Raw genomic sequence first — 27,159 nt, forward strand, 5'->3', positions numbered from 1 at the left:
TGACTGAGCTTCCCAGACGCCCTTACCTTCTATTATTTAATCTGTTTCTAGGGTCTCCAGCCCAAGAAAATTGCCCTGCAATGCAGTAGCTTCGGGTTTTTCCCTGAACCAAATCCAGCTCCACCATTCTTCCTCATCTGTAAAACGGCAGTAAGAATCCGATGTTCTGGGGATGACCTCCCGCCGCACTGTTACAGGTAACAAGTGTCAAGCAGCACCTGGCATATGACAGATGCCCTACAGAACTGGGCCTCTGAATGTTAGGCCTGAGAATAAGCTGCAAGTATACTGGGATTAGAAATCCAGCCATAGATGAAAATACTCTAAGAAACGGAACAAAGCAATAGAAAAAACCAATAAGCAATGAGAACAGATGTGTGGCTGACAGCAGGCCTTCCGCCTGCATGCTGGTCATTGTCTTCTTCCTTGAATTCCTGGATAAGCAGGCATGGAGATCATACGCTCCTAAGTAGCATCCTCATTATTAAATTAGATCGTGCATATTAAAACACTCTGAGGGGCGCCTGGGGGACTCGGTCGGTTAAGCATCCAACCCTGGATATTGGCTCGGGTCATGATCTCAGGGTTGCAAGATCAAGCCCTGCATCGTCGGGGGGGGGGGGGGCCCANGTCCATGCTCAGTGGGGAGTCTGCTTCTCCCTCTCTTTCTCCCTTTGCTCCTCTCTGTCTCTCTCAAATAAGTGAATAAATAAAATTTAAAAAAAACAACTTTGAAAAACATAACATGCTACAGCCACCTGAAAGATGATGACGATGTTAGGTGCTTCTAGTTGCAAGAAATAGATTTGTTCAGGTTACTTCAGAAATGGGAAAGGTAGGAGATGGGAGGGGGTACTGTAAAATGTCTGTGGAAAATAGTAAGCTGAGCACTCAAATCCCACAGCAACCTAAGAGCCTTCTACAGGAAAACTGCTTAGGATCCATGGCATTTTGAGGGGTCTGATGACCTTGGCCCCTTTTAGAAGTGGAAGCTCATGGTTCCCTATTCCTCACTTAACACTCAGCTATTCTCTGTCTGCTTCCGTGCCTTCTTATTTCTCCTTCAATGACTAAGGGGCTGATTCTGAGGGAGCATTCTAATACATATTCCCAGGACAGTAATTAACGAAGCCAGTGAGATTCTCTGTAGTTCTCGTTTAGGCAGAGTTGTTCCTGCCAGGCTAATTTTCAGTAACTGGACTATGGGTTGGCTGCCTTTGGATCAGGTGGCCACCCCAGACCAGCTGAGGCCCAATGTGGAGGTTCAGGGGAATAAAAACACAGAACTTGCCCACAGTGAGATCTTTGGCCTGGAATGTTTTTCTTAGAACAGGAGGCTGAGTGCGGGTGATTACATGATTGGAAAAGAAGGAGAGGAAAAAAAAAAAAAAAAAGCCCTCAAGCCCAATATCAAACTAAGATTCAAGGTCCCTAGCTGGCTCAGTTGGTACAGCATATGGCTCTTGATCTTGGGGTCATGAGTTTGAGACCTATGTCGAGAGGTAGACTGGAGTTAAAATAATAATAATTTTTAAAATAATATTTTAAAAAAATCAGACTCAAAAAGTTATGAAAGTGTAGTAGTAAACTTTATCAGACGTTTCACACAGATTACTTTCAAACACCTCACTGTTTAAACAAAAGTTCAGACCATACAGAAAATCATGACATACTTAAAACTACAGTTGAAAACACTCAGGCCAAATCAGACAGAGACACTAGAAGCCGCAGAACGAGGGGAGCGAAGAGAACCACACGATGGCAGTATTACCCCATCTGAGTTCTATCGGGTTACAACTCTAAGAATGTCTGTGTCTGGTGAGCCCACCTCCTTCCTTGAAGCTGTTTTTAAGGGACAGGAACAGCCCGTGGTTGACAGAGAATGTATAAATCTGAACAGCACATTCATGATATCTGCGCTCATTTGATTTCCAAGATCTGGCTATCATGTTTTTAGTCTAAATGAATTAATGGAGGCAGCAACTTGGATTACCCGAGGATTATAGGCTCCTAAGCCATGTTTGCATTGCAGAATTTAATCTTTTTACTGTCATATTCCTTATTTGACACTTATGTAATCCAGTTTTTTATTATAGCTATTTTCAATATCTGTATCTCTCTCTCCTACTAGATTCAATTCAAGCTCTTAACTGAGGTTAATTTTCTGTGGCAACTTGGCTGTACCCTAGTATCTAGATATTTGGTCAAATGTCAGTCAAGATGTTGCTGCGAAGGTATTTTTTTAGACTTAAAGAATGCCCTCCATAATGTGGTGGACCTTAATCAGGTGAAAGCCTCAAGAGAAAAAGCCTCTAGACAAAAAGACTAAGGTTCCCTAAGGAAGAGGGAATTCCCTCCAGACTGCCTTCGCACACAAGCTGCAACATCAGCTCTTCCCTGGGTCTCTGACCTGCCAGCCTGCCCTGCAGATTTTGGAATTACCAGCCCCCACAATCATGGGAGCCAATTCCTTAAAATAAATCTTTCTCCTCTCTCTCTCTCTAAACACACACATACACACACACACACACACACACACACACTATTAGTTCTGTTTCTCTGGAGAACGCTAAGACAAGACACCAACGACAGACCAGGCAATAACTGCACCATGAAATAAAAAGATGGCAACGAAGCATCCTTGATCTTGAGAGACATGTGAGCACATAATTAATACTGTAAATGCAAAGGCAAATGTATTATCGAGTACCATAAAACACAAGAAAAAAGAAATTCTTTAAGAAGTGGTTTGGAAAACCATAGATGACATTTGAGCTGCAAAGAATGAACAGGTGTCTCAATAGGCAGACATAACAGGATGAAGGACCCCAGGCAGCAGAAACCCAGAGAGCCAAAATCAACATGTAAAAAGGGGGAAAATAAGCACCACGGCCCCTGTGTGACTTCAGGATCCTCTAATATCCACCACTTCCCAAGCTCTATTTTGTTTTTATGTGGATATCATAAAACCTTATCACTTACAAAGCCAGAGACATTTACCCAACCTTACAGTTTAGAAAACTGAGGTACACAGGGATCAAGTAAGTCCAAGGCCCAAAAACAAATCAGGAGTAGAAACCACAGCAATCTGACCTCAGAGGCCACAAGCCCAACCACTATATTCCTAATGCCCACACACTGTAGTCTGATGATCACAGCAGAGGCCAGAATGTTCAGGTCTCTATACACATTTTTGTTGCTTAGGATTCCCATATGCCCTTGCACAGTGTTCAATATACTTTTTGACTGTCTTTTCAAAGTTCTAATAAAAGTCAAGCCTAGAATAGGAGTGAGCAGGACCCATGCATGCTCAGAGATTTTAAGCCCCATCCTTTTCCAGACTGGAGCACTGCAGGCCTCCTGAAGCATATTAGGAATACACTTATGATCTAAACCAGAAAGAACTACGAGCTACAACCTTCTCTCCAATTTACGATGAAGTGACAGCAGGGGGCGACCTTATCCTAAATAGGTGGGTTTTATTACTTTATTATTCTGTACGTGCCTACCAGCTTCCCCTCTTTTCAGGCTACACAGGTCTGCCAAAGATCATTACTTTTCCCTTCCACTTCAGTCTTGCCCTTCCCTTCTCTCTTTCTTGATTATCATTCCCACACTGCCCCAAATTTTACCTGTCTTCTCTTTGACTGCCCTTCCTTCACACTGTGTTTCTTTGAAATTTTTGCTCTAAGTGCTTATTAAACTAGTTATTAGGATTGTCTCCCTTGACTACTCTCTTTACCCTCTTAAGGGCTTTGAACCAAACAAACCTAGTCTCACCCAAATGCTAATCTGAAGACTGGATGGCCTCTGGCCCCATACGTGCAAACAGAGCTAAAACAGTATGAACATGCAAGAGAACAAATCTTAAATATCTGGTTAATCTGTATAAACACAGTCTTTGAACAAATACACAATATAGGAACTATCTGGGTGCCTGACCGGCTCAGTGGGTATAGCATGCAACTTTTTTTTTTTTAAAGATTTTATTTATTTATTTATTTATTTATTTGAGAGAGAGAGAAAAAGCGTGAGCAGGGGGAGGGGGAGAGGGACAAGGAGACTCCCCACTGAGCACAGAGCCCAACACAGAGCTTGATCCCAGGATCCTGAGATCATGAACTGAGTTGAAGTCAGACACTTAACCAACTGAGCCAGCCAGATGCCCTGAGCATGCAACTCTTGATCTCCAGGTCGTGAACGAGTTTGAGCCCCAAGTGTGGTGTTGAGTTTACTTTATTAAAAAAAAAAAAAAAAATCTATGCAAAAGGAAAACCTAGAAACTAAGTAATTTTTTAAAATATATACAGTGAGGCTTGGAGGTTTAATGATTAAAAATCATTGTTTTGAAGGAAATTTTATATGTATATAAAAGAATCTAATGAAATCTATAGACCCAATCTTGGGAAGCACATATATACAAAATTCTAGGAGAGATTTATGAGAGTTCATGTCCCCTCCAAAGGCAATCCACAGAAGTCCATGGAATCCCAGGTTAAAAAAATTAAAAACCTGACCTAAAATATTCTATTAGCTGGAAATTTCCATTATTTACAGGTGATTCATGCAGGGATCCTTATATGAAGCACTTTCTAACAAATCACTACAAGTTGTAGTTATTAAAAAATAATAACAACAAATAAATAGATAAATAAATAAATAAAAGTTGTAGTTATTATGTCTATTCTCGAATAGTAGATAGCCTCATGAAGTTGGGTGATTTCAACCAGAATCTTTCCACAAGACTTTCTATCATCTTTTTTTAAAATATAGATTTTATTTAACCATTTGACAGAGAGAGCGAGCACACAAGCAGGAGGAGCAGCAGAAGGAGACGGAGAAGCAGGCTCACTGCTGAGCAGAGAATCCGACGTAAGGCTCCATCCCAGGACTCTGGGATCATGACCCGAGCTGAAGGCAGACAGTTAACCGACTGAGCCCTAGGCGTCCCTCTATCATCTTTCTAAAAAGAATTTCATGAGTAGACCAGTCATTTTGTGATACAATCTATGGAGAACATTAAGAGGTAGATGATAGGAGAGGAAAGCAAAGGAATGAAATGTTTGAAATAATATACATAAAGGGAAGTATACAGTGCTATGTACAAACAGAGCTTGATAAATGACCTGGGATAATTCAGAGACCTTTTTTTTTTTATTAAATGTGTAAAAAGTAGTCCACATTGCACAAGCTCAAAATCAGACAATCTACAAGGGTGTGTAATTGGCATATTTATGAACTGTATCCACACAAAAACTCACTGCAGACACAATCCATATCACATTCAATGTCTGCATATTTACATAATACCTACTGCAAAGTAAATACAAAATTAACTTTCATCATTTTAGTTCAACACATACGTGATATAATTCAAAACAAAGGCAAAATTTTCTTCCACTAAAAACCAAAGGTAATTATTTTCAAACCAAGTACCAATTCATCATATTGTGCAAAAATATTTCAAGACGAATATAAGGGTTCCACTTAGGTTTGGTCAGTAAGATATGTTTCTATACTGCTGAAATTCAGCTAAAGTTTTAGATTGTAATTACCAAAGTAACGTACTTCTGATTTACAACTGACCTAAAAATAGTGGTTGCTAATATATATTCTTGACGCTTTAAAAAATCTTCACAACTTAAATACAATTCTAAAAGTGTATGTGCCTTGCCACTCACTCAATAAACATGATTTATTTTAACACAGATCACAGAAGTTCATCTAATTAACCAGAATTCTAAATCCATTTCCTGCCTGCTATCTATTTCAGTCTTAAATCTGACTTTAGATCAACAGCAGCAGTTCAGAATTTATTTCATAAGATTAATCCCAAGAGTTACTGGGTAGCTTTTAAATTATTTCATTCCTTATAAATATAAATCCCTAGACAGTCTAGATCAGTAGTACCCTGTATTACAATTATAGAGGGAGCTCTTAAAATTTGCATGGGCCCTTCCTCAGAACTAATGAGTAAGAATCTTCCAGAATGTCTGTTTTGTTTTGTTCTGTTTTAAGTTCCCAGGTGATAACGGCATGCAGCCTAGTGTGAACCTCTGACCTAGACCACTAGACTAGTAGGTCTCAACTTTTAAGGTACATCAGGAATCACTTGGGGGAAAAAAAAACAAAAACAAAAACAGACAAAACAAACAAATAAATAGATTTGCTTCAGTTAGATTGAGAGTGGTGTCCAGGAACCAGCATTTTAAATCATCACTGCAGCTGGCCAATAAACCACTCTGAAAAACAATGCACAGCCTTTACAAATGAGTACATTCAGCAATTTAGGTGACATTGTCCTGCAAGTGCTACTGAATCCTCCCCTGGGCAAGTTTTAGCTAGTGTTTGAGGGCAAATGTAGCCTTTTAAGGTAAAATATATTTATATTTTTAAAATATCAGGTAAAGTCAAGTAAACTGTGAGATCATAATGCATTCATTAAAGGGACCGACTTTCCAATAAACTGTCTAAACCTTTAAACAGACCAGTTTTTAGCAGTCAGTTTAAATCTAATGCCCCCTCCATGGTTAATTAGCCTGATATGAGATCAGAGGTAGTGATTCCAGCTTACCAAAAATGTAATGCAGACTACAAAAGATACGCAATTCTAAGCACATAACTTTATAGGTTCTGTGCAGTCTCTATGTAATAGAGATTGAAGACCAGTTGGATATTAAATAATACTAAAACAATGAATAATATACTCTCAATCTTAAAAAATGAAACTTCATGTAATAATTCCCTTGCATAAGTTCCTACTGAAAATACTGAGGGGAACAATCAAAAAACACTAAAGGTATCATGCTGCCTCTTTTGTGAAGAAGCTATTTGCTAATTTTCCACCATTCTTATCATTATCTATAAAATGGGTAGTTGGTATAGATATCATTCTAGTTTACGAATTTTTTTAAAAGCACAGGAAGTAACCACATGTAAGGCCACACACAAAATCGGAGGATAGACAGAGCTAGCAATCAGACCTTCCATTTGGAGGACTTTTATCAATTTGGCAACTGGATCTCAGTGTGTGACAACTCTAAGTATTATAAATATTGAAGCATACTTGAGCATGTGACAGCTCTATCACCCCTGCCAAACGTTAGGAGTAGGGATCATCTACTTTCAGCACAGAGAATACACGAGAACGAAAGAGCAACATCAGGAAGCAGAGGAGATGCTCAGCAGGATCTATCTGGAATCTTGCCCACCTGTCCCATGTCCAGGATGCTACTTCCTGTGTACACGTTTCCATCGTGTTCTTCACAAAGGCTTGTACCACCTCTTTTCCGATGGCATACCTTGATTCAACAGTTAGCATTACTTCTTAACCAAGCAATGAAAAGGCAATTACCAAAAACCAGCACTGTGTTGCCAGAAAGGCAAGTCATCCCATAAATAAGAAACTGAATCTTTTAAATCCATCTTGCTTACCAAGATGCTACAAAACTCATCCTAGTTTTTAATCACTTAGAGTATAGACCATTTTCCAGTTTATAAATCATTCAAGGACAAAATAATGAATTTGAAAATTATGCAGAACAGAGGTTGGAAAATTACATATAAATACTCAAACCGAGTGACATTATGTCTCCGACCTGAGGGGGAAAGCTTCTTGAATGTGGAAATGAAGATACGGAGATAGCAGACCTGGGAAAGGACTGCAAAACGTGAGACAGTGGCGTAAGGCACAACCTTCACTCCAGCCTACACGGAGGCCACCCTGGATGCCGGCCACACAGGCAGGGAAGGGTGAACACACACACACACACACACACACACACCCACACACACTGGGCTTCTCACGTCCTCTTAGCTGGTCTGGCAGTTAACTGCTTTTCTCTCTCAAATTCCTTCTCACGTTGCTGCTCCCTTTCCAGCTCTTCTTTCTGCCTCTTCTGCTGTAGTTTAAGTGCTCTTTTCTGTGTCAAAAAATTGAAAACCAAGAGAACAATCAAGGCTTATCAATTGTGACTTCATTTCAAAGTAGCAGTGCTCTGACTTGAGGTAAGCCACATGCATTAATAAATTTCATATTTAACTTTTAAATTTGCTCTGGGTAATTTAAGGTCCCCCTTAATATAAAAAAATGTTTAATTTCTTACTCCCAACTCTTATTGAATGAGAACAGCAGAGACAATGAAAACACGAGCTCCTTAGCCCAGCTATTGGTAGAAAAGCCCAGAGTAGTATGTATTTTAAGAGAAAACAGTGAACCATGAATTCAGTGTGTTATTGAATATGGATATCTAAGAAGTCAGAAAATGAATACTGAAAAAAAACGACAATTAAACCTCCACTTCTGTAAAGAATGTGAAAGAATTTTCGACTCACTTTTAACTTCGATGTCTTTTCATGAAGCATCAACATCTCTTTTCTTATATTCACCAACTTGGCATGATAGTGTTTAGCTTCAGTGAACTAAACATGGAACAGTAAATGAAAAGTGAAGTTAAAATAGGTTGAAATTAAAAAAAGGGAGGGGAACAGACTGAAATAGTAAAATGGATGAGTTGTAAATTACAGTTCATTCTGCCTCAACTGGTCACATCTTTTAAAGCCTTAATTATCTCCACATTTTAATGCCAATATTCAAATTTCATTTAAACCATTAATAGGCATTTGAAAACACTTGATTCAGTTCAAATTGAGAAAAAAGAATTACTAAACATAGATTTTTATATCGTGTACAGGTAACATTTTGCTTTAAAAACATGCACTATGGGGCGCCTGGGTGGCACAGCGGTTAAGCGTCTGCCTTCGGCTCAGGGCATGATCCCGGCGTTATGGGATCGAGCCCCACATCAGGCTCCTCCACTATGAGCCTGCTTCTTCCTCTCCCACTCCCCCTGCTTGTGTTCCCTCTCTCGCTGGCTGTTTCTGTCGAATAAATAAATAAAATCTTTAAAAATAAAAATAAAAAAAAAATAAAAACATGCACTATAATCCTATAATTTTATTAAGACTATCCAGTAATGCTATCAATTTCATGTAAGAAAACAGGAGAACACGCTACTGTCTTTACAAGGGAGAGCCTGCACCAGGGTACGCAGGGCAATTTCAGTGAAGTGTCTGTCCATCAGGAAAAACCAAGCTATGGCCAGAGAATCCTGAAAGGGCTGTGGACAAATCTGGGCATGTTCCTTGGGCTTCTCAAGAGAGACCAAGCAGAACCACCTCTGTAAGGACACTTTTCTTCCCAAGTCATGGTATGTATAGACATTCGATCTTAGCCAAAGATGGAGGCAAAGGAAAAAAGCACCTCATTCTCAGAAGCCAAAGTTAACAGAAAGAGAAGACCAAGTAACAAGAATGAGAGAAATGTCAGTAAAGAAATTAGCAACCTACGTGTATCTACAAGTGAGGTCTTAAAGTCTGTTGAGCTCTAGAGCTTACAGACGCTCTCCCCCCTCCCCCACCCTCTCTCTCTGGGCCTTAACAGTTTTCAGTTCCTGAATGATAATCAAACCATTCTTTGGCTGAGAGAAGAAAAAAGAGGAAGACCCCTGCAGACTGAAGCAACACTATTACATCTGCTTGGTTCATTCATTTATCATTCATTCACTCAGCAAATGTTTGTTCTGCTGCAATATGAATTCAGTGGGGAAGACAAAAGGAGGTCAGCATAGCCTTGTCCACCTCCTTCATAAGTCAGAAAACCATTAAGTGGAAGACTTCGTATTTACTACCCCAAGCCTCTGCCTAATGCTACAGAAGTCTGTTTTTGATCATTATAAAGAGAAAACATTAATGAGACACATTTGTTCAACAAAAAGTCCATTTTTTGACATTCATATGAAAGTCCACAAAATCATGCAAACCAAGCTACTGCTTACTGTTGAGGTGAAAAGAAAGGTAGCCACAAGTTCCTTATTTTTGTTAATTCCCTGTTTCTTAAAATAGAGTATCAGTTCCTCTCATCAAAAAGGTATAAAGCTTCTGGGACGCCTGGGTGGCACAGCGGTTAAGCGTCTGCCTTTGGCTCAGGGCGTGATCCTGGCGTTGTGGGATCGAGCCCCACATCAGGCTCCTCTGCTATGAGCCTGCTTCTTCCTCTCCCACTCCCCCTGCTTGTGTTCCCTCTCTCGCTGGCTGTCTCTATCTCTGTCGAATAAATAAATAAAATCTTTAAAAAAAAAAAAAAAGGTATAAAGCTTCTGATGAAATTCACTACTGCCACATATACTGAAAGACATAAAGGATCTATAAAGGACCCCCAAAGGATCAATTTCAGCGTTAATATGCTATGGCATTATGAAGAGGCCATAAAATTAAATAAAATGCTGACCTTTAAAAAGTCATGTAATTGATTAGGAGAGATGCACTTTCCTTAAGCGAAAACACAGTACCCCAAAAGTTCCTTACTTTTAGTTCTTTTTGAAGTCTCTAATTATAATGAGCAAATCTCTTCCAGACTTCCATAAATAAGTTCCATTTTCTATTACAAGTTCAACATTTGAAAGATAACAATTCAAGACAATGGAAGTTGTAGTAAAGTAAATCAAGGTTTCCTGTTAAAAGACAAATTCTAAACATTAAAAATTAGAGGAAGGGGCGCCTGGGTGGCACAGCGGTTAAGCGTCTGCCTTCGGCTCAGGGCGTGATCCCGGCGTTCTGGGATCGAGCCCCACATCAGGCTCTTCAGCTATGAGTCTGCTTCTTCCTCTCCCACTACCCCTGCTTGTGTTCCCTCTCTCTCTGGCTGTCTCTATCTCTGTCGAATAAATAAATAAAATCTTTAAAAAAAAAAAAAAATTAGAGGAAAAGATCCTAAGTACACGTAAGCACAAAGCTGCACAGGATAAACCTAGCTATTCCTAAGCCAAGTTCTCATTACGCTGTGTCAACTAAATCATACTTACCAAAGCATTAATATCCAGCATAGAATGACATTCTTTAAATTTTGAAATCTCTTGTTCCAGTGTATCTAGTAATACAACTTGGTTCTGTCTGAAACAAAAGCACATAGCCAAAATAAAGTGTACATATTGTAAGTGTTGGAATCACATTTCAAAGGTAAAAATTAAGTTGAAATGTATTGCCTCTCTGAGGCTTATTTGGTTTAACAAAATCTTTTTCATAAAATATTCCAGGGGTGCCTGTGTGGCTCAGTTGGTTAAGCATCTGACTCTCGATCTCAGCTCAGGTTTTAATCTCAGGGTCATGAGTTTAAGCCCTGCACTGGGCTCCACACCGGGTGTGGAACCTACTTTAAACAATATAGTAATAACATTAATAATAATAATAATAATCCAAAGTTACATTCTGGTAACTGTATCTTTTATTCTTGCCTAAATGACTAATAATTTCAATAACTGAATCTAACTGTAATAACTGAAATCATCAAATCATTTAAAATCATTTTATTATTTGTTATTTCTAGCAACTCTCTGTATTATCCCCAAAAAAAGTTTTTTTATACTATCTTGCCCAAAACACTTGATTTTATGTCTAGTAAAGCTGCAAAATTATCATAAAGGAAATGGGGAGCAATGACTTTTTAGATTAGAGTTGGGGAAAATGCAGTATCAAGGGACACTAAATCAAAAGAAGTAATTAAGATGAGAAAACAGGACTGGGAAACACAAGATTCCCCACCAATAACCAGCTGTGTGATCTTGAAAACTTAAGTTTATTTCTCTGGGCCTAAATTTCTTTATTTATAAAGTGAGAAGGTCAGACCAGGTAACCTCTAAGGGTCCTCATTAAAATTCGGATTCAAAACCTTCTATTGAAGAACAGAAGCCAACTTCCCTGATACTCCTCTCCAGATCAACCAGTGCTAGGATCACAGGAATAAGGAACACTGAGGAGCCACTGAATTAAATATTTTAAAGACTACTACAGGCAAAGCAAAATATGACATGATTTACTTGCAAAACTATGCTAAACAGAGAACGATGAAAAAAAGAAATACCAATGAAGAGAATGAAGAGCAGTTACAACATCTCCACCACCTGGCAAGGAGTTCGGCATACCCCCCAGGTCACAAGTTTGTCCGTTCAGCTCTGAGTAGAGACCACAGAAAGTGAAATATACAACAAAGAAGAAGAGAACCCAGCAAGTCAATGACCCGACATAAGCAGGATGGCAATGACAGACTGTTGCAACTAGAAAACAGTAAAGACAAATCAATGAAGCCAAAAGTTGTTCTTCAAAAGATCAATAAAATTGATAAACCTCTGGCCTGACTCACAAGGAAAAAAAAGAGAAAACACAAATTACTAATATAACTTACAGAAATCATCACTGATTCCATGGATATTAGAAGGATCAGAAGAGACTATTTTCAACAATTCTGTCCACAAAATTGATTACTTAGATGTAAACAACTAATTCCTTGAAAGACACAAACTTCCAAAACTCACACAAGGAGACACAGATAATCTATGTAGGCCTGTATTTGTTAAAGGAATTTAACCAATAAGCAATAACCTTCCAGAAATGAAAATACCAGGATCAGATGGCTTCACACGTAATGTCTACCAAACATTTAAGGAAGGAATTATACCACTTCTCAGTAATAGCGTCCGGAAAAAAGAAGCAGAGGGGGAACCTCCTAACTCATTCTACGAGGCTTAACGTTACGCTAAAACCAAAACCAGATAAAGACATTACAAGAAAGGAAAATTATACACCAATCTTTCATGCACAAAAATGCAAAAAATCCTCCACAAAATACTAACAAAATGAATCCAACAATATAAAAAAAGAATTATACACCACAACCAAGTGAGATTTATTCCAAGTACACAAAGCTGGTTCAACATTTGAAAATCAATCAGTGAAATCTAGGATATCAATTGAGTAAAGAAGAAAAATCATTTGGTCCTATTACACGATGCATAAAAGGTATTTGATAAAGTCCAACACCCTTTTGTGATTAAAAACTCTAAACAAACTAGAAAGAGAGAGGAATTTCCTCAACTTGATATAGAACATTAAAAAAAAAAAAAACCTATAGCTAACATCACACTTGTGAGAAACTAGATGCTTTCCCCTTATGATAAGGAGTAAGTAAATATTGTCTGCTTTCACTATTCCTATTCAATACCATACCAGAAGTTCCAGCTAACGTAATGAGACAAGAAAAAGAATAAAAGGTATACAGATTGGAAAGGAAGAAATAAAACTGTCTTTGTTCACAGGTGTTGTCACCTATTTTCCACATAGGAAAATCCCAAAGAATCAACAAAGTATATGAGTATAGCAAGATTTCAGCATACCAGGTTAATGTATAAAAGTCAGGAATGAATAATCAGAAAAATCAATACCATTTACAATAACCCCCTTCATAAAATACTTTGATATAAAGATAACAAAATATACACAGGAGTTATATGCAAAAACTATAAAACTCTAATGAAAGAAATAAAAAAAAGATCTAAGTAATGGATATTCCAAGTACGTGAAATAAAAAACTCAATATTGTTAAGATATCAATTCCTCCCAACTTGATCTAAGGACTCTATGCAATCTCAGTTTAAATCCCACCAAGTTATTTTGTAGATATCAACAAACTGATTCTAAAATTCACACAGAAAGGCAAAGACTTAGAATAGCCAACACACAAAGAACAAAGTTGGAAGACTTACACTATCCAATTTCAAGATTTACTATAAAACTACAGAAATCAAAACAGCATGATAATGGTGAAAGAACACACTGATCAATGGAACACTATAGAAAGCTCTTAAATAGACCCACACAAATACAGTCAACGGTTCTTTGACAAAAGAATACAGGCAATGCAGTGGAGAAAGGATAGTCTTTTCAACAAGGGTGAGGGAACAATTGGACAGTGATGTACAAAGAAATTAACCTAAACACAGACCTTATATTTCACAAAAATTAACTCAAAATGGACCATAGAGCTAAATACAATGTAAAACTCTAAAAAATCTAGAAGGAAACACAGGAGAAAATCTAGGTGACCTTGGTTTAGAGATGAATTTTTTTTTTAAGATTTTTATTTATTTGTCAGAGAGAGCACAGCAGGGGGAACAGCAGGCAGAGGGAGAAGCAGGCTCCCCACTGAGCAAGGAGCCCGATGCGGGACTGGATCCCAGGACCGTGAGATCATGACCCAAGCCGAAGGCAGACGCCTAACCCACTGAGTGACCCAGGTACCCCTGGAGATGAATTTTTATATGAAATATCAAAAGCATGATCCATGAAAAAAAATTTGGTAAGTCAGACTTTTAAAATTAAAAACTTCTAAAATAAATATTAAATTAAATTAAAAACTTCTGCTCGGGTGCCTGGGTGGCTCAGTCGGTTGAGCACCTACCTTCATTCAGGTCATGATCCCAGGGTCCTGGGGTCAAGCCCAGCATCAGGCTCCCTGCTCAGCCGGGAGACTGCTTCTCCCTCTGCCCCTCCTCCCCACTTGTGCACATGTGTTCTCTCGCTCTCTTTCTGTCGGAAATCAAGAAATAAAATCTTTAAGAAAAATAAATAAATAACTTCTGCCCCCCAAAAAACAAAAAACAAACAAACAAAAAACTTCTGCTCCGTAAAAGACACTATTAAGATAACAAAAAGACAAACCACGCACTTAGAGAAAACACTTGCAAGACACATAAAGGACTTGTATCAAAAGTATACAAGGAACACTTAAAACTCAGCAATAAGAAAATAAATAATCCAATTTAAAAATAGGCAAAAGATCCAGGGCGCCTAGGTGGCTCAGTCGTTAAGTGTCTGCCTTTGGCTCAGGGCGTGATCCCAGAGTCCTGGGATCGAGCACCGCATCAGGCTCCCTGCTCCGCTGGGAGCCTGTGTCTTCCTCTCCCACTCCCCTTGCTTGTGTTCCCTCTCTCGCTGGCTGTCTCTCTCTCTCTCTGTCAAATAAATAAATAAAATCTTTTAAAAAAATAGGCAAAAGATCTGAATAGGTACTTAGTGTATAATCATGAGTTTGTCTGATCTTTGTCCCAGGTTCCTGGCATGTCTATTCTAAGATGCTTGGAATTTCCCAAATGATAGGAGTAGCTTCATTATTCACAAACCCCTCCTGGAGCATGCCAGAGTTTATGCTAATGAGGTGATAGGGGCTGGTCATGAGAGAAAGATCAATCATATGGTTACAGGGTTGGGGCTCTGAACCATGTGATATCAGTCCATATGATACCATGACTGATATCAATCTTTTCTCCACAGAAGGGAAGTGGGGGGAGGGTGCTGGAGAGTGAGTTCAATTACATGCCCAATGACCCAATCAATTATGCTTATAGAGTGAAGCCCCAATAAAAACCTTCCTGGTTGGTAAACACATCGATGTGCCAGGAGGGTAATGAGTCCTAATTTCACTAGAAGAGGGGCGCCTGGGTGGTTCAGTCTGTTAGGCATCTGCCTTTGGCTCAGGTCATGATCCCAGGATCCTGGGATCGAGCCCCACATGGGGCTTCCTGCTCAGCAGGGAGCCTGCTTCTCCCCTTCCCTCTGCCTGCCATCCCCCTTCCTCCCACCCCCCACTTGTGTTCTCTCCAAACCCTGCCCCTATGTGTCCCTTCATTTGGCTGGTCCTGATGTGTATCCTTTATAATAAAACGTGATCCATAAGTCTAGACACTCTAGAAAAAGGTTCCACAGAATATTTAGCTACAATATCAGGCAGAAATGACTGGCTTTCCTTTCCCTTAAAGTTTTGTATAATCTGTGGCACTTATGCTCGGAGTGATGAGGAAGCCTTGATGCAATATCTGGGGAAAGATCCTCTGAGGAAAAGAAAACTATTTCCTTGGAAGGTCCAAACATGAATTATCTCAAAGGGAACCCCACTAAGCCTACTTACAAGTACCTTGCTAGAGACTTTTAGGACCTAGATCCCAGAACCTCTTTTTTCTTTCTTTCCAATGCTCTTAAAATGATGAACACATGTACAAGAATATTCATAACCTTTCTTATATATGAAGTCAAGTTTTGTTCTCGGTCTTCCCTACCCATTGTTAGCTACCAAGTAAACTTGACTTGTCTCTACCACTACCTTCTCCTTCACCTCTGCAGGCCTGGTTCTGTAATGTAAAGTGGCTTAATGAAAATTAAACTGTTTGATAACACAGCCAGGACTGGATCCCAGGTGCCTCAGAGTCCAGTACTCTTTCCCCTAATCTTTATCAGCAGTGGGATTTGTGGAGAGAGGGATGAAAAAGGCAGCTACTAGGAAACACTTCTCTTTTTCCTTTCTCTGAAGTTTGCTTATCTTTCCTTAATACTACAGAGATGTAATAACTGCTTACTTGTCGTATTTAATTATTAATTCTACCACTAACCGCTCCCTGTGTTGTCCTTTTCAATTTACTTAACCTTTCTGGACCTCGGTTGTCTCAACTACAAACAGGAATAACATTAATACTCCATAAGGTGTCGGGATTGGGATACAGTATATAAGGTGCTGGGCAAGCCGTCTATGTAGTCATAAATAGCAGCTGAGTTTACTATCATTATCATCATCATCATCGTTGTCACTGTTGTCATTTAGGTGCCTTGGAAGATAAGTGGGATCATTTAAAAACACTAAATTTTAGCCAATGTCATCAATTAAACTCTGCAATTAAACAGTGCTTCCCAGCTCCCTGTAAGCAAACCGCTATCCAGATATGCTTTGCTTGCAGAGTTTCTTATCTTCCTTCAGTCTGACATACTTCACCCAAACTCCCCTACAAAATTTTTATGACCTTTTGGCCACAAGAATTGACTGGCTTCCAATGACATTTAAAAAATGTCATTGGAAGCAGAAAACCAGGAGTGCTACCAGCTCCCTAACTCCAGGCGTGTACCACTGAGTAGCACACAGTACCACTTTCACACTCATTTATCATCTTCAAGTCCAAGGATTCTAACAGTCCTTACTAATATGTACAAAATGGACATAGTGGTTGATTGTTCCTCTCCTTTTGCCCTAAAACAGGCTTTTAAGGCAGCTCATAGCCGGATCATAGCTGATGACCAGGAAAAGAAGTGACAGGCCAGCTTGGTCCTACCCAAAAGGAAGTAGAAGTTCAGTCTGCTTTTCTGGATGGGAGCTGATAAAGTTAGCATATATCTTGCATGCTGATCCTACTTCACGAAATCCTGTTCTTCTCTTGGTGTATCCTCCAATCCTTTAGTTAAGTAGACCTATCTACTAGAAATGAAATGGGTCCTCTCAAAAAAAGATACTTAAAGATATTTGGCAACTCATGTGAACCAGCAACTGAAAACAAGTGTGGCTTATATGGAGGCAATTTTGCAATACTACTCTGAAACGGGAGTGTACCCATCCTGCAACACTCCCCGCAGGCAATATTTTCATAAAATAATGGTAAAACACCAAAACTAATCAAATAGTCCAGATCAGATTTAGGGGTACCTCTTATAAGAGACCAAACACTCTAGGAGTAGTATTCATTTCACTTTTCACATTTAAAGTTTTATTCATTAAAGTAATCTCTATGCCCAATGTGGGGCTTGAACTCAGGACCCCAAGGTCCAGAGTCACATGCTCCTGTTTCTGGGACTGAGCCAGCTGGGTGCCTTTCATTTTTTACATTTAGATTACTAAGTACTCCTTCACCCCCAACTGCTACCACTAAAGACAGAAATACTCAACTGTATTAAATGTTACTGAATGTTAGACCTTAATACAGTTGATATACACGTACACAGCTATACAGCTAGTTATGACTACGCCAAAGGGGAAATGAGCGCGTGGAAGGTTTTTGCTAGCTCACGTGAGTTCCTGAAGAGCTTGTTTTGATCTCTGCAGATCTGGCAGGTAGTGAGAAAGCAGTCCTTCTGCCAGCTGCTCCACAGCTTTGTCCTCTACAGTCAGGTCCTCCAGTAACCCTTCATCTGGAGAAGCATCACTTAAACCTGTCCCCAAGAAAAATCAAATGTAGGAGTCGTGTAAATAAATGGACATGGAGGTAAGAGAGTAGTGGGGACGCAAGGGGCTGGCAGTGGGGTTCAGAGCACACACACAGGATACTACAGGCATCCTTTCTATGCTTTGTTTAGCTTTACCTTCTGAGTGTCCTCTAAAAAACAGGATATGAGCACTCAAAAAATGTTTTTAAGCTACTAATATAAGGAAAAGCCTGGATTAAAAGAACATTAACACATGCAAAACATATTCTGTATGTTTACGTATTTTCCAGGGCAGAAGATTTACAGTTTTCAATGGTTTATTAAGAGTCTGAGGCCTAAAAGTGGGAAGCAGTCACTGAATGAAAGCAATCAATTCTTTTCAAAAGCATGCAGAAATGCAATGCCTAAAAAAAATTTTTTTCAATTGAATGTAAGGAAAAACGTGGGTCAACATTTACTTTGCATATAGCTTGACATATTATTTACATGTAAAAGGAAGGTCAGTTTATCATTTGTTAGAAGAAGATTTTCAAAGGATTTCTCTTGAGACTCAGCACCTTAATTTACTATAGAAAACAGTGTACAATTGCATGTAAATCTTGACGTGATGCCAGGAACTATATTTCATACTTTCCTTTGAATAACAGTGTAAGCGCTGTGTCAGCTATTCAAAAACATCTAAAATGAATACCCATCAATCACCACTCCTACCAAGAAAAGTATAAAACAATTTCTAACCAGGGTTCGATGAATGGTTTAAGATTTTAGAATTATTGGTTTAAAATGAGAAAAAAAAAGTGAGATGGTCACATTACTAAAATTGTACTCTAAAAGCATTTTTATATATTAAACTCTGAAACAGCTCCATTTAATCATAATCTGGTAATAATCAGTAACATCAAATTAGATCATTATATAAAATATATTTATTATGGCACACTTCTTATAGCTCATTTCCAAGGATAGTTTTTACCACAGATTTAAATTTTGACAAGACTGAGAAAAACCATGTTGTCATATTCAAAGTAAGTTTTTATAGATCAAAAAAAATAGTATGGTTTTTATTTTATTTTGATTCTGAGAAATATATGAACAAACTTTGGAATTCTCCAAGTAGCAAGGGAATATTCAAACAGGACTAGAACTAACTAGAAACTGAAGCAGTCCACAAGTGAAACAAAAATCTAACGGGAAAGGGGCGCCTGGGTTGCGAAGCTGGTTGGGCAGTTGGCTCAGGTCATGGTCTCAGGGTCTTGGTATCAAGCCCTACTCTGGGCTCTGGTCAGCTCAGAGTCACTTGGGATTCTCTCTCTCCCTCTTCCTCTGCCCTTCCCCACCGTGTGCACGCACTCTCTCTCTCTCAAATAAATAAATCTTTAAAATATATATATATTTATATAAATAAAATAAGAGTTTTACAGATATTGCCACTGATGTGCCATCAGATGGGTAGTGAATAAAGTATATCTGAAAATTAACGCCATTGCTTAAGGTTTGATTACAGTAACAGTGCGAACAACAGCAACTCTCTTTAAGGAAATACAGAAAACAAGTATTACAGATAAACAACAGAAACACCCAAATAAGGATTTATCAACTTTAAGGAATAACAACTAATACACTTCCCTTACATTACATAAACATTTTTTTAAATATTTTATTTATTTATTTGAAAGAGAGCATGAGGAGGGATTAGAGGGAGAGAGAGAAGCAGGCTCCCAGCTGACCAGGGAGCCCCACCTGGGGCTTGATCTCAGGCCTCTGAGATCATGACCGGAGATGAACATTAGAGGCTTAACCAACTGAGCCACCCAGGTACCCCTATATAAACATTTTAATTCAAAGACCTCCCCCACTCTACTCCAATCTTCTGGTTAATTATGGAAGAGTCTAACTTACTCACGTTTCTAAATACATCAAGTTACTAAGTTCAAGGTACTTCACTGTGGGAGATTAAAGAAAAAGAAAGGGTCCTTACCCTACTCATACAAGAAACATCAGCTACACACTTGTATTAGTACTAGCACTAGTGTACTAGTTTCCAAGGTTACAAGAAAAACTAAGCAAGTCCCCTTCCCTGAAAGGGCTCAATACAGGGAATCACAATATATGAGAAGTGCCATTAGAGAAAAGGAAACTGTTATGGGAATTCAGAGGAGAGAAAGATCGTGTTCATCAGGGAAGTCTAGAACTTCTAAAGAACTGTGGGAACTGGAGCTTAAGCCTGCAGAATGGATAGAATTTTCTTTTTAAGTATTACTCATTGTAAAAACTTGAAATACAAAAGAGGGAAGTATAAGCTGAAAAGTAAAAATACTCTTTCTTGGGGCACCTGGCTGGCTTAGTTGGTAGGGCATGCAACTCTTGATCTTGGGGTTATGAGTTCAAGCCCCACATTAGGTGTAGAGATTACTTAAAAATAAAATCTTTAAAAAAATATTCTTTCTCACTCCCTTAGTCCAGTCACTCTGTGGTTTCATACATAACCCTCAAAAAAACTGTCTCTGCATATCCATGCATGAACCCTGTTTTAAGGCTCAGTGGGTCAGGCAACTGCCTTTGGCTTGGGTCACGATCCCAGAGTCCTGGGATCAAGCCCCACATCCGGCTCCCTGCTCAGCAGGGAGCCTGCTTCTCCCTCTCCCTCTGCAGCTCCCCCTGCCTGTGCTCTCCTGCTGTCAAATAACTAAATAAAATCTTAAACACACACACACACACAAAAACCACCTGTTTTAATCATAAATGAAATATTACAAATATTGTTCTTCTCTTAAATATACATCTCAGGTATCTTCCATATGCATATCATGCATCTACTACGTTCTTTCTAATGGAATAGAATTCTACCATATTTTTTTTTACCAGTTCTCTGTTAAGGACTCAATGTTTGTGTCTCCCCTCACAAAATTCTTTTGTTTAAGCCCCAACCTCCAACATAAAGGTATTTGGAGGTGGAGACTTTGGAAAGTAATTAGGTTTAGAAGAGGTCGTGAAGGTGGCACCCCATGATGGAGTTACTATCCTTAAAAGATAGAGAAACCAGAATTCTCTCCCTCCACTATGTGAGGACACCATGAGAAGGCAGCCGTCTGCAAGATCAGAAGAGGGCTCTTACCAGGAAACTGACTGGCCAGCACATTGATCCTGGACTTTGTAAAACTCCAGAACTTCAAGGAATAAATTGCTGTTTAAGCCACCCAAACTATGGTACTTTGTTGTAGCAGCCCATGTTGACTAAGATACCTAAGAAGGGTATGTATTTAGGTTATTTTCACTTCTTGCTATTTCAAACAATATTGCCATGAGTTTCCTTGCTTGTCTTTGCATATCCATGTCAATGTTTCTATAGGATAAATTCTTAGGAACAGAATGATGTGACAAGGGGTTTATGCATTTCTTAAACAGACATTGCAAAACTGCCTTCCTACGATAGGGCACCAATTTATACTCCTACCAACAATCCTTGAAGGCCACTAGTTCCAAATGGGTAAGAATTCTAAAGGAGTGGAAGGAATACCATATGGCGTTAAAAAAAAAAAAGGGGGGGGCGCCTGGGTGGCTCAGTCGTTAAGCGTCTGCCTTCTGCTCAGGGCGTGATCCCAGCGTTGTGGGATCGAGCCCCACATCAGGCTCCTCCGCTGTGAGCCTGCTTCTTCCTCTCCCACTCCCCCTGCTTGTGTTCCCTCTCACTGGCTGTCTCTCTCTCTGTCGAATAAATAAATAAAATCTTTAAAAAAAAAAAAAAGGCAACCTAAGGAAAAGTGGGAATATGGGATTGCTCTTGTCTAGAATATACGACAAATGCAATAGTGAGCTTATAAGACCATGTGGCCATCCCATGAGGACTCCTGAATGTCAAGTTAAAGGGCTTGGCCCTTTGATTAAAAAGTAGTAAGGAGCCATTTTAAGGTTTCCAAGCAAGAAAATGACATGACTGGAGTTTTATCTTGGGGCAGTGATATGACAACAGTGGGACAGGTGCAGCGGAAGAGTAAGAGACTGGAGGTGGATAGCCTTAAAACAGTCCTTGAGAGTGAAACTACAGAGAGGAGATGGAAGTTGCATAGTAAAACCCTACACTAAATAGATGTAGGAGGCAAGTGAGAGGAAAGTCAAGAGTAACATCAAAGTTTGAACTGAGAGTGACTTGGCACCATTAACAGAATCAGACATCTACTTTTATTTACGCACACGCTGTATGCGAGGTTAGAGCAAAACAGCCATGTCAAAGTATCCAGCAAGCAGATGGAGAGCCAAGCAGAGAGGGACCCAAGCTGCACATATATACAAGGAAGTCGTATTAATAGAAGCATTTTATGAAAGAGGGGGCGATCACTGAGGAAGAGCATGAACAAGAAAGGGCTGAAAGCACTATTTTTGAGTAGCCCCTATTTCCTAGAACCGGAGGTAAAAGAAACGCATCTAAAGCCTTGCGGCCTTCCTCATCTGGGGTTCCTCCTCTGAACAGGAACTGTTTTGACTCACTATTTTCTCAATTCTCCTAAGGATGGTACATAAATAGTACCATTCAGGGTGCCTGGCAAGTCAACTTATTACATTCAATGGATGCCTTAGGGTATTAGGGCTTAAATCTCTCCTGGAACTCAGGTTGAGAAAGCTGCGAGACGAATGTCATGAGTGAGTGGTCAATCATACTTGGATGTATCAATTCTCTGAATGACAAACCGATCATCTTTCTGACAAATTCATCTTCAACCACTAACGTATAACAAATAGCCAAGAATGTGCTGGAGTCACCACCCAAACGCAGAATGACCTCACCATCAACCGCCCCCCAAACACCGCTTCCCCTCCAGACTTCGTTTCCCACTCATGCAGCTTGGCACTGGGGCCGACGCGATGCCCCACTTCCGCGCTGGGGCCAGAGCCTCCGAGACTAGCAGCTCTCTCCCGCCGGCCCCGGAGGCCCACCCACTCGGGTCCCGGCCTCCCGCCCCGCCCCATTGCACGTACCTGGCGTCGGCTCCCTGGCCCCCAGGCCGTGGGGTGGCCCTGCCAGGACCCCGTCCGGGGACGTAGGCCCAGGAACACTCATGTCCTTCCCGCTGGGAACAGGGAAGGGGCAGTTGTGCAGACGGTCAGATGCCGTAAGAGGGGACCCAAGGCGTCCAGCGCCCAGCCGGACAGAAGCAGCGGTCGCACCCGGAAATGACGAAAGCGGAAGACGGTGTGACCGCGAGTTTGCCCCCTTTTCTTGCCTCCACCTCCACTTTCCGGACCGTTATTTGACGCGCTCTCCGGTGTCTCTGCGCTGACGTTGTAGTCGGGTGGAGGGCGCGGTGTCAGTAGAGTCCGCTGTATAGGGGTCGTATTCTTGCGACCGGTTGTCGGGGCGGGGAGTGGGCGGAGAAGAGCGCGCTCCTTGGTGGATCGAGAATGTGGAAGGAGCTTTAGGGTTAAACGTGATTGTGCAGTCAGGCTTTGTTCGCCGACGCCAGGCACAGCTTTGCAGTTTATTGTCCATGTTAAGGAAACACCTTAAGAACAAGGACTGCGTGGTTTTCCTGCGGTTTGGACCATTTTTTAAAAATAAGTGTTTGGCTCTTTGAGTTTCAGCCTTGGTAATTGGGGATTTGCCAGCATTCTGGTTCCGCTTGTTGATTGTAGGTGAATGATTTTAAGGCCTGGGTTGCAGTATGTACTGGACAGATTCGGGCAAATTACCGGAAACTGCACTTGCAGAGATCCTGCGGGATGATGCCATGATTTTAATGCAAAACTTAGAAATGGGCAGAGGCAGCCTCAGGCCAAATAAAAAGATAAGCTATTCCCTCCCTGCCTTAGATCTTCTTGAGTGTAGTAATCGCTTTCTTATGTTGCACCTCAAAATTGCTCGTTCATTGTTTTATGGGGCAGCCAAAACTGTTTTTTTTTTTAATGCGGATTTATGTCGAGCCTCAGAAACATGCACCTGCTCCCCATTGCCCTTATCAGTGCATTCACACCCTTTTGGCTTCCTTTCCTCTCAAGATTAACTCCTTAGTACCTGTGCTAAACAGAATAATGCCATTTCCGCCCCGCCCCCCCCAAGATGTCCACGGTCTTAAGCCCCAGAACCTGTGACTACGTTAAATTTTACCCACAAAGAGTAGTTAAAGGTTGCAATCATTTGACTCTAAAACAGATTGTTCTGGATTACTAAATGGGCCAAATGCAATCACGAGGGCCTTCAAAACAAAGAGGGAGGCAGAAAGAGATGTGACTATGAAGAATGATTAGAAAGCCTCTGAAAATAGAGGACAAGAGCACCGGCCAGCTTTGTGGTAACCTCTAGAAGCTGGAAAAGACAAGTGGGTTCAACCCTAGAGCCTCTAGAATGGAACTCAGCCCTGCTGACACCTTAATTTTATTCCAGTGAAACCTGTATTAGACTTCTGACTTACAGAACTCTAAGAAAATTAATTTCTGTTGTTTTAAGTTTGTGGTAATTTGTTACCTTGGCAATAAAGTAATGCACTACCCTTCAAACATCCTTTGTTCCTTCCCAACATATGACTTAAACTATGTCCTTTGATGTCTTCAGTGTTTTTGCTCACGCTTCAGCCTGGAATATCCTATTCTTTTCAAAGTCCTACTCTTCTTTCAAGGCTTGGTCTAAATAATACCTTTCAAGTAATTCACAATCCCACCTCCCCTTTCAACTTTCAGAAATTATAGTAATAACCTTTTCTCAACTACAAAGCATCCTGCTCTTTAGCACTTAATCCATTCTTATGTGAGTTATTGCCTTTGATTTCATTAGATTTTAAACTCCAAACAGAAAGTCTTATTCAGAGAGAACCATAATGGGTTTTCAATAAATGTGTGCTGAATGAATGAAGTATTGATTCTCCAGAGCCAAATTCCAAATACCTATAATCTCCAAAGTCTGAATCACACAAGATGGCAATAAGTTGCCTGGTAACCCTAGTTGATTATTAATATTATCCCAACTAGATACTAAGGTCCTTTAAAAGAGACCTGTGTCCCTATGGGTCTTCTGTAACCTCTTTATCTCCTAGTGCAGTATTAAGCATATTACTTGGATTTTGAAAGACTGGTTATTTGAATTTAATAGGATGAAATTAAACTGTCACACCCTGCCTATTTTTATCATTTATCATCTTGTCCTCTCTTCTATTTTACTTTTGGGAAAGATTCATGTTAGAAATTTTGATGAATGTTCTTTTTCAGCATTTTACTTTAATGTAACAAAAAATGCATCAGCTAAAGAGAAAAGGGGAATTTTCTGCCAGACCCATCTTGCTTTTCTCTTTCTCCTTTTCCTTCTTTCCCCTGCAGATTTCAGCTCAATCCATCAAGTGCTTGTTGAAGATCCACTGTGTTCCACTCTCCATTATGCAGGTCCTGTGCACCTAACACTGCATGTGACAGAGAGCTCAAAACACAAGGCTGGAATTTGATGCTGAAGAAGAAAACACAGTTCATTGAGTCATATAGGTCTCTCAAAATACCTTTCATTTCCCCATTGGTACGGGCCGTCCTCTTTCTCTCTCTCTCTCTTTTTTGGTTCCCAAGTTTTATTCAAGAACTCATACAGGGGCGCCTGGGTGGCGCAGTCATTAAGCGTCTGCCTTTGGCTCAGGGCATGATCCCAGCGTTCTGGAATCGAGCCCCACATCGGGCTCCTCTGCTGGGAGCCTGCTTCTTCCTCTCCCACTCCCACTGCTTGTGTTCCCTCTCTCGCTGGCTGTCTCTGTCAAATAAATAAATAAAATCTTAAAAAAAAAAACTCATACAAAATATTCCAAATAAATGAGTCTTAATCCTCATTTTCGTCCTCTTCCTTCTCCTGGTTAATCTGGAAGTAATGCAATTCATAACTCTCTTTGCTCTTAGCGACTACACATAACCAATCACCTAGTTTATTCTTCAAATATTTTTTGGTGAGATATTTCAAATACCTTTTGGAAAAAGTCACCTCAGAAGTTACAGGAATCTCGTTCTTGCTCCTTTCAATGGTTACAACCGTTCCACCAAGATTCCCAGCTTTTCCATTAACTTTGATTCTTTTGTTTTTTATTTTTAGTGCAAGTCTGTTTATTTGGTCTCCTTGATTCTCTCTTGAAGAAACTGCTCAAAATTGGCAGCATCCATGATTCCATCTTCTAGAGGGTGAGTGCAGTCAAGGATAAACTTCAGAACTTCCTTCTTTTTTTGCCCCCCTACACCGAAAGCTTTTTCACAGGAGCCATGGCAGAAGTGGAGGCAGAAAGGGGGCCATTCTCTTTTATGCATCAATCCATTCCAAATGCCTCAGTTCCTAAGATTGGACTAGGCACTGTAGAGTGTTAAAAAAGGGGGGGGGCAGAGGTAGAAATTCTGGTTTCTGTCCACCAAGAATTTATATTCTGCCATTTATATGTAGTAGGATTGGAGAACATGACAGTAAAGTGCTAAATTATGTGGAACAGACCTAGAGCATTGTCAAGAGTATAATGATGTCATAGTAGTTTCCTACTGCTGCTATAACAAATTACCACAAACTTCGGAACTTCAAACAACACAGATTTATTATCTGACAGTTCTGGAGGTCAAAAGTCCAAAATTAGCCTCAGCGGGCTAAAATCAAGGTGCTGGCAGGGCTGGTGACTCTGGAGGTTCTGAAGAATCCGCTTCCTTGTCTTTTCCAGCTTCTAGAGACTACCTGCATTACTTGACTCCTGGCCTCACGTCCCATTGCCCATTGGCTCTTCTCCTTCTACTACCACTATAGCATTACCTCTTCGCCCACTCTGATCCTCTGGCCTCTCTCTTAGAAGGACCCTTGGGATTGAGCCCCCTTGCATAATCCAAGATAACTTCTCCATCTCAAGTCCTTAATTTAACCACATCTGCAAGGTACTTTTTGCCATGTAAGATAACATTCATAGATTCTGGGGAATTGAAAGTGGACACCTTTGGGGGCGGGGCCATTATTCAGCCAACCACAATTGTATAGTGCACAATTGAGAAGTAACTAGAGAAATTTTTTTAAAACTTAAAAGAGGAAATGAACTTAAGCCAAACCTTGAAGGTCAGGTCAAATGTAATATGCAGAGAAAAAATAGTAAAGCCTTCCAACAGGAAAAAAGCACCACAAGTAGCAAAACAAATACTTCAGACTCAAGGACTTCAATTCTACCTTTTGGGAAAACAAAACTAATACAGATTCAACAGTTAATAGAAGAACATAACAGGAAAAGGTGTCGTGTAGTCTTTTAGGCCAAAATAACTTAAGAAAACAAAAGATAACACAAAGTGTATTCATATAGCTCTGAAGAAGTTAGTCCAAAAAAACGATGTCCA

The 27,159-nt window shown here is 40.0% G+C and overlaps 1 protein-coding gene across 4 annotated transcripts in view; it reads right to left on the reverse strand.

Moving 5' to 3' along the window:
- Window positions 1-23,332, reverse strand: part of BLOC1S6 (biogenesis of lysosomal organelles complex 1 subunit 6) — a 51,272-nt gene extending 27,940 nt beyond the window's left edge. For 2 of the 4 annotated variants that reach the window (XR_004625664.1, XM_034661028.1), the window contains exons 1-5: window positions 22,825-23,332; window positions 17,715-17,856; window positions 10,863-10,950; window positions 8,335-8,421; window positions 7,807-7,922 (exon numbers count right to left, since the gene is read on the reverse strand). Coding sequence is in view for 3 of the 4 variants with exons in the window: in XM_034661028.1 (XP_034516919.1) it covers window positions 7,807-7,922; window positions 8,335-8,421; window positions 10,863-10,950; window positions 17,715-17,856; window positions 22,825-22,906 (515 nt within the window). In the remaining variant the exon portion in view is untranslated. Of the gene's footprint in view, window positions 1-5,135; window positions 7,302-7,806; window positions 7,923-8,334; window positions 8,422-10,862; window positions 10,951-17,714; window positions 17,857-22,824 lie in introns of those variants that run through there. The other 2 variants (XM_034661027.1, XM_034661029.1) reach the window with 2 other exon arrangements.
- Window positions 23,333-27,159: the final 3,827 nt, after the last annotated feature.

Source organism: Ailuropoda melanoleuca, chromosome 5 (genome assembly GCF_002007445.2).
Source record: "Ailuropoda melanoleuca isolate Jingjing chromosome 5, ASM200744v2, whole genome shotgun sequence".
In the NCBI taxonomy this organism is placed as follows: Eukaryota; Metazoa; Chordata; class Mammalia; order Carnivora; family Ursidae; genus Ailuropoda; species Ailuropoda melanoleuca.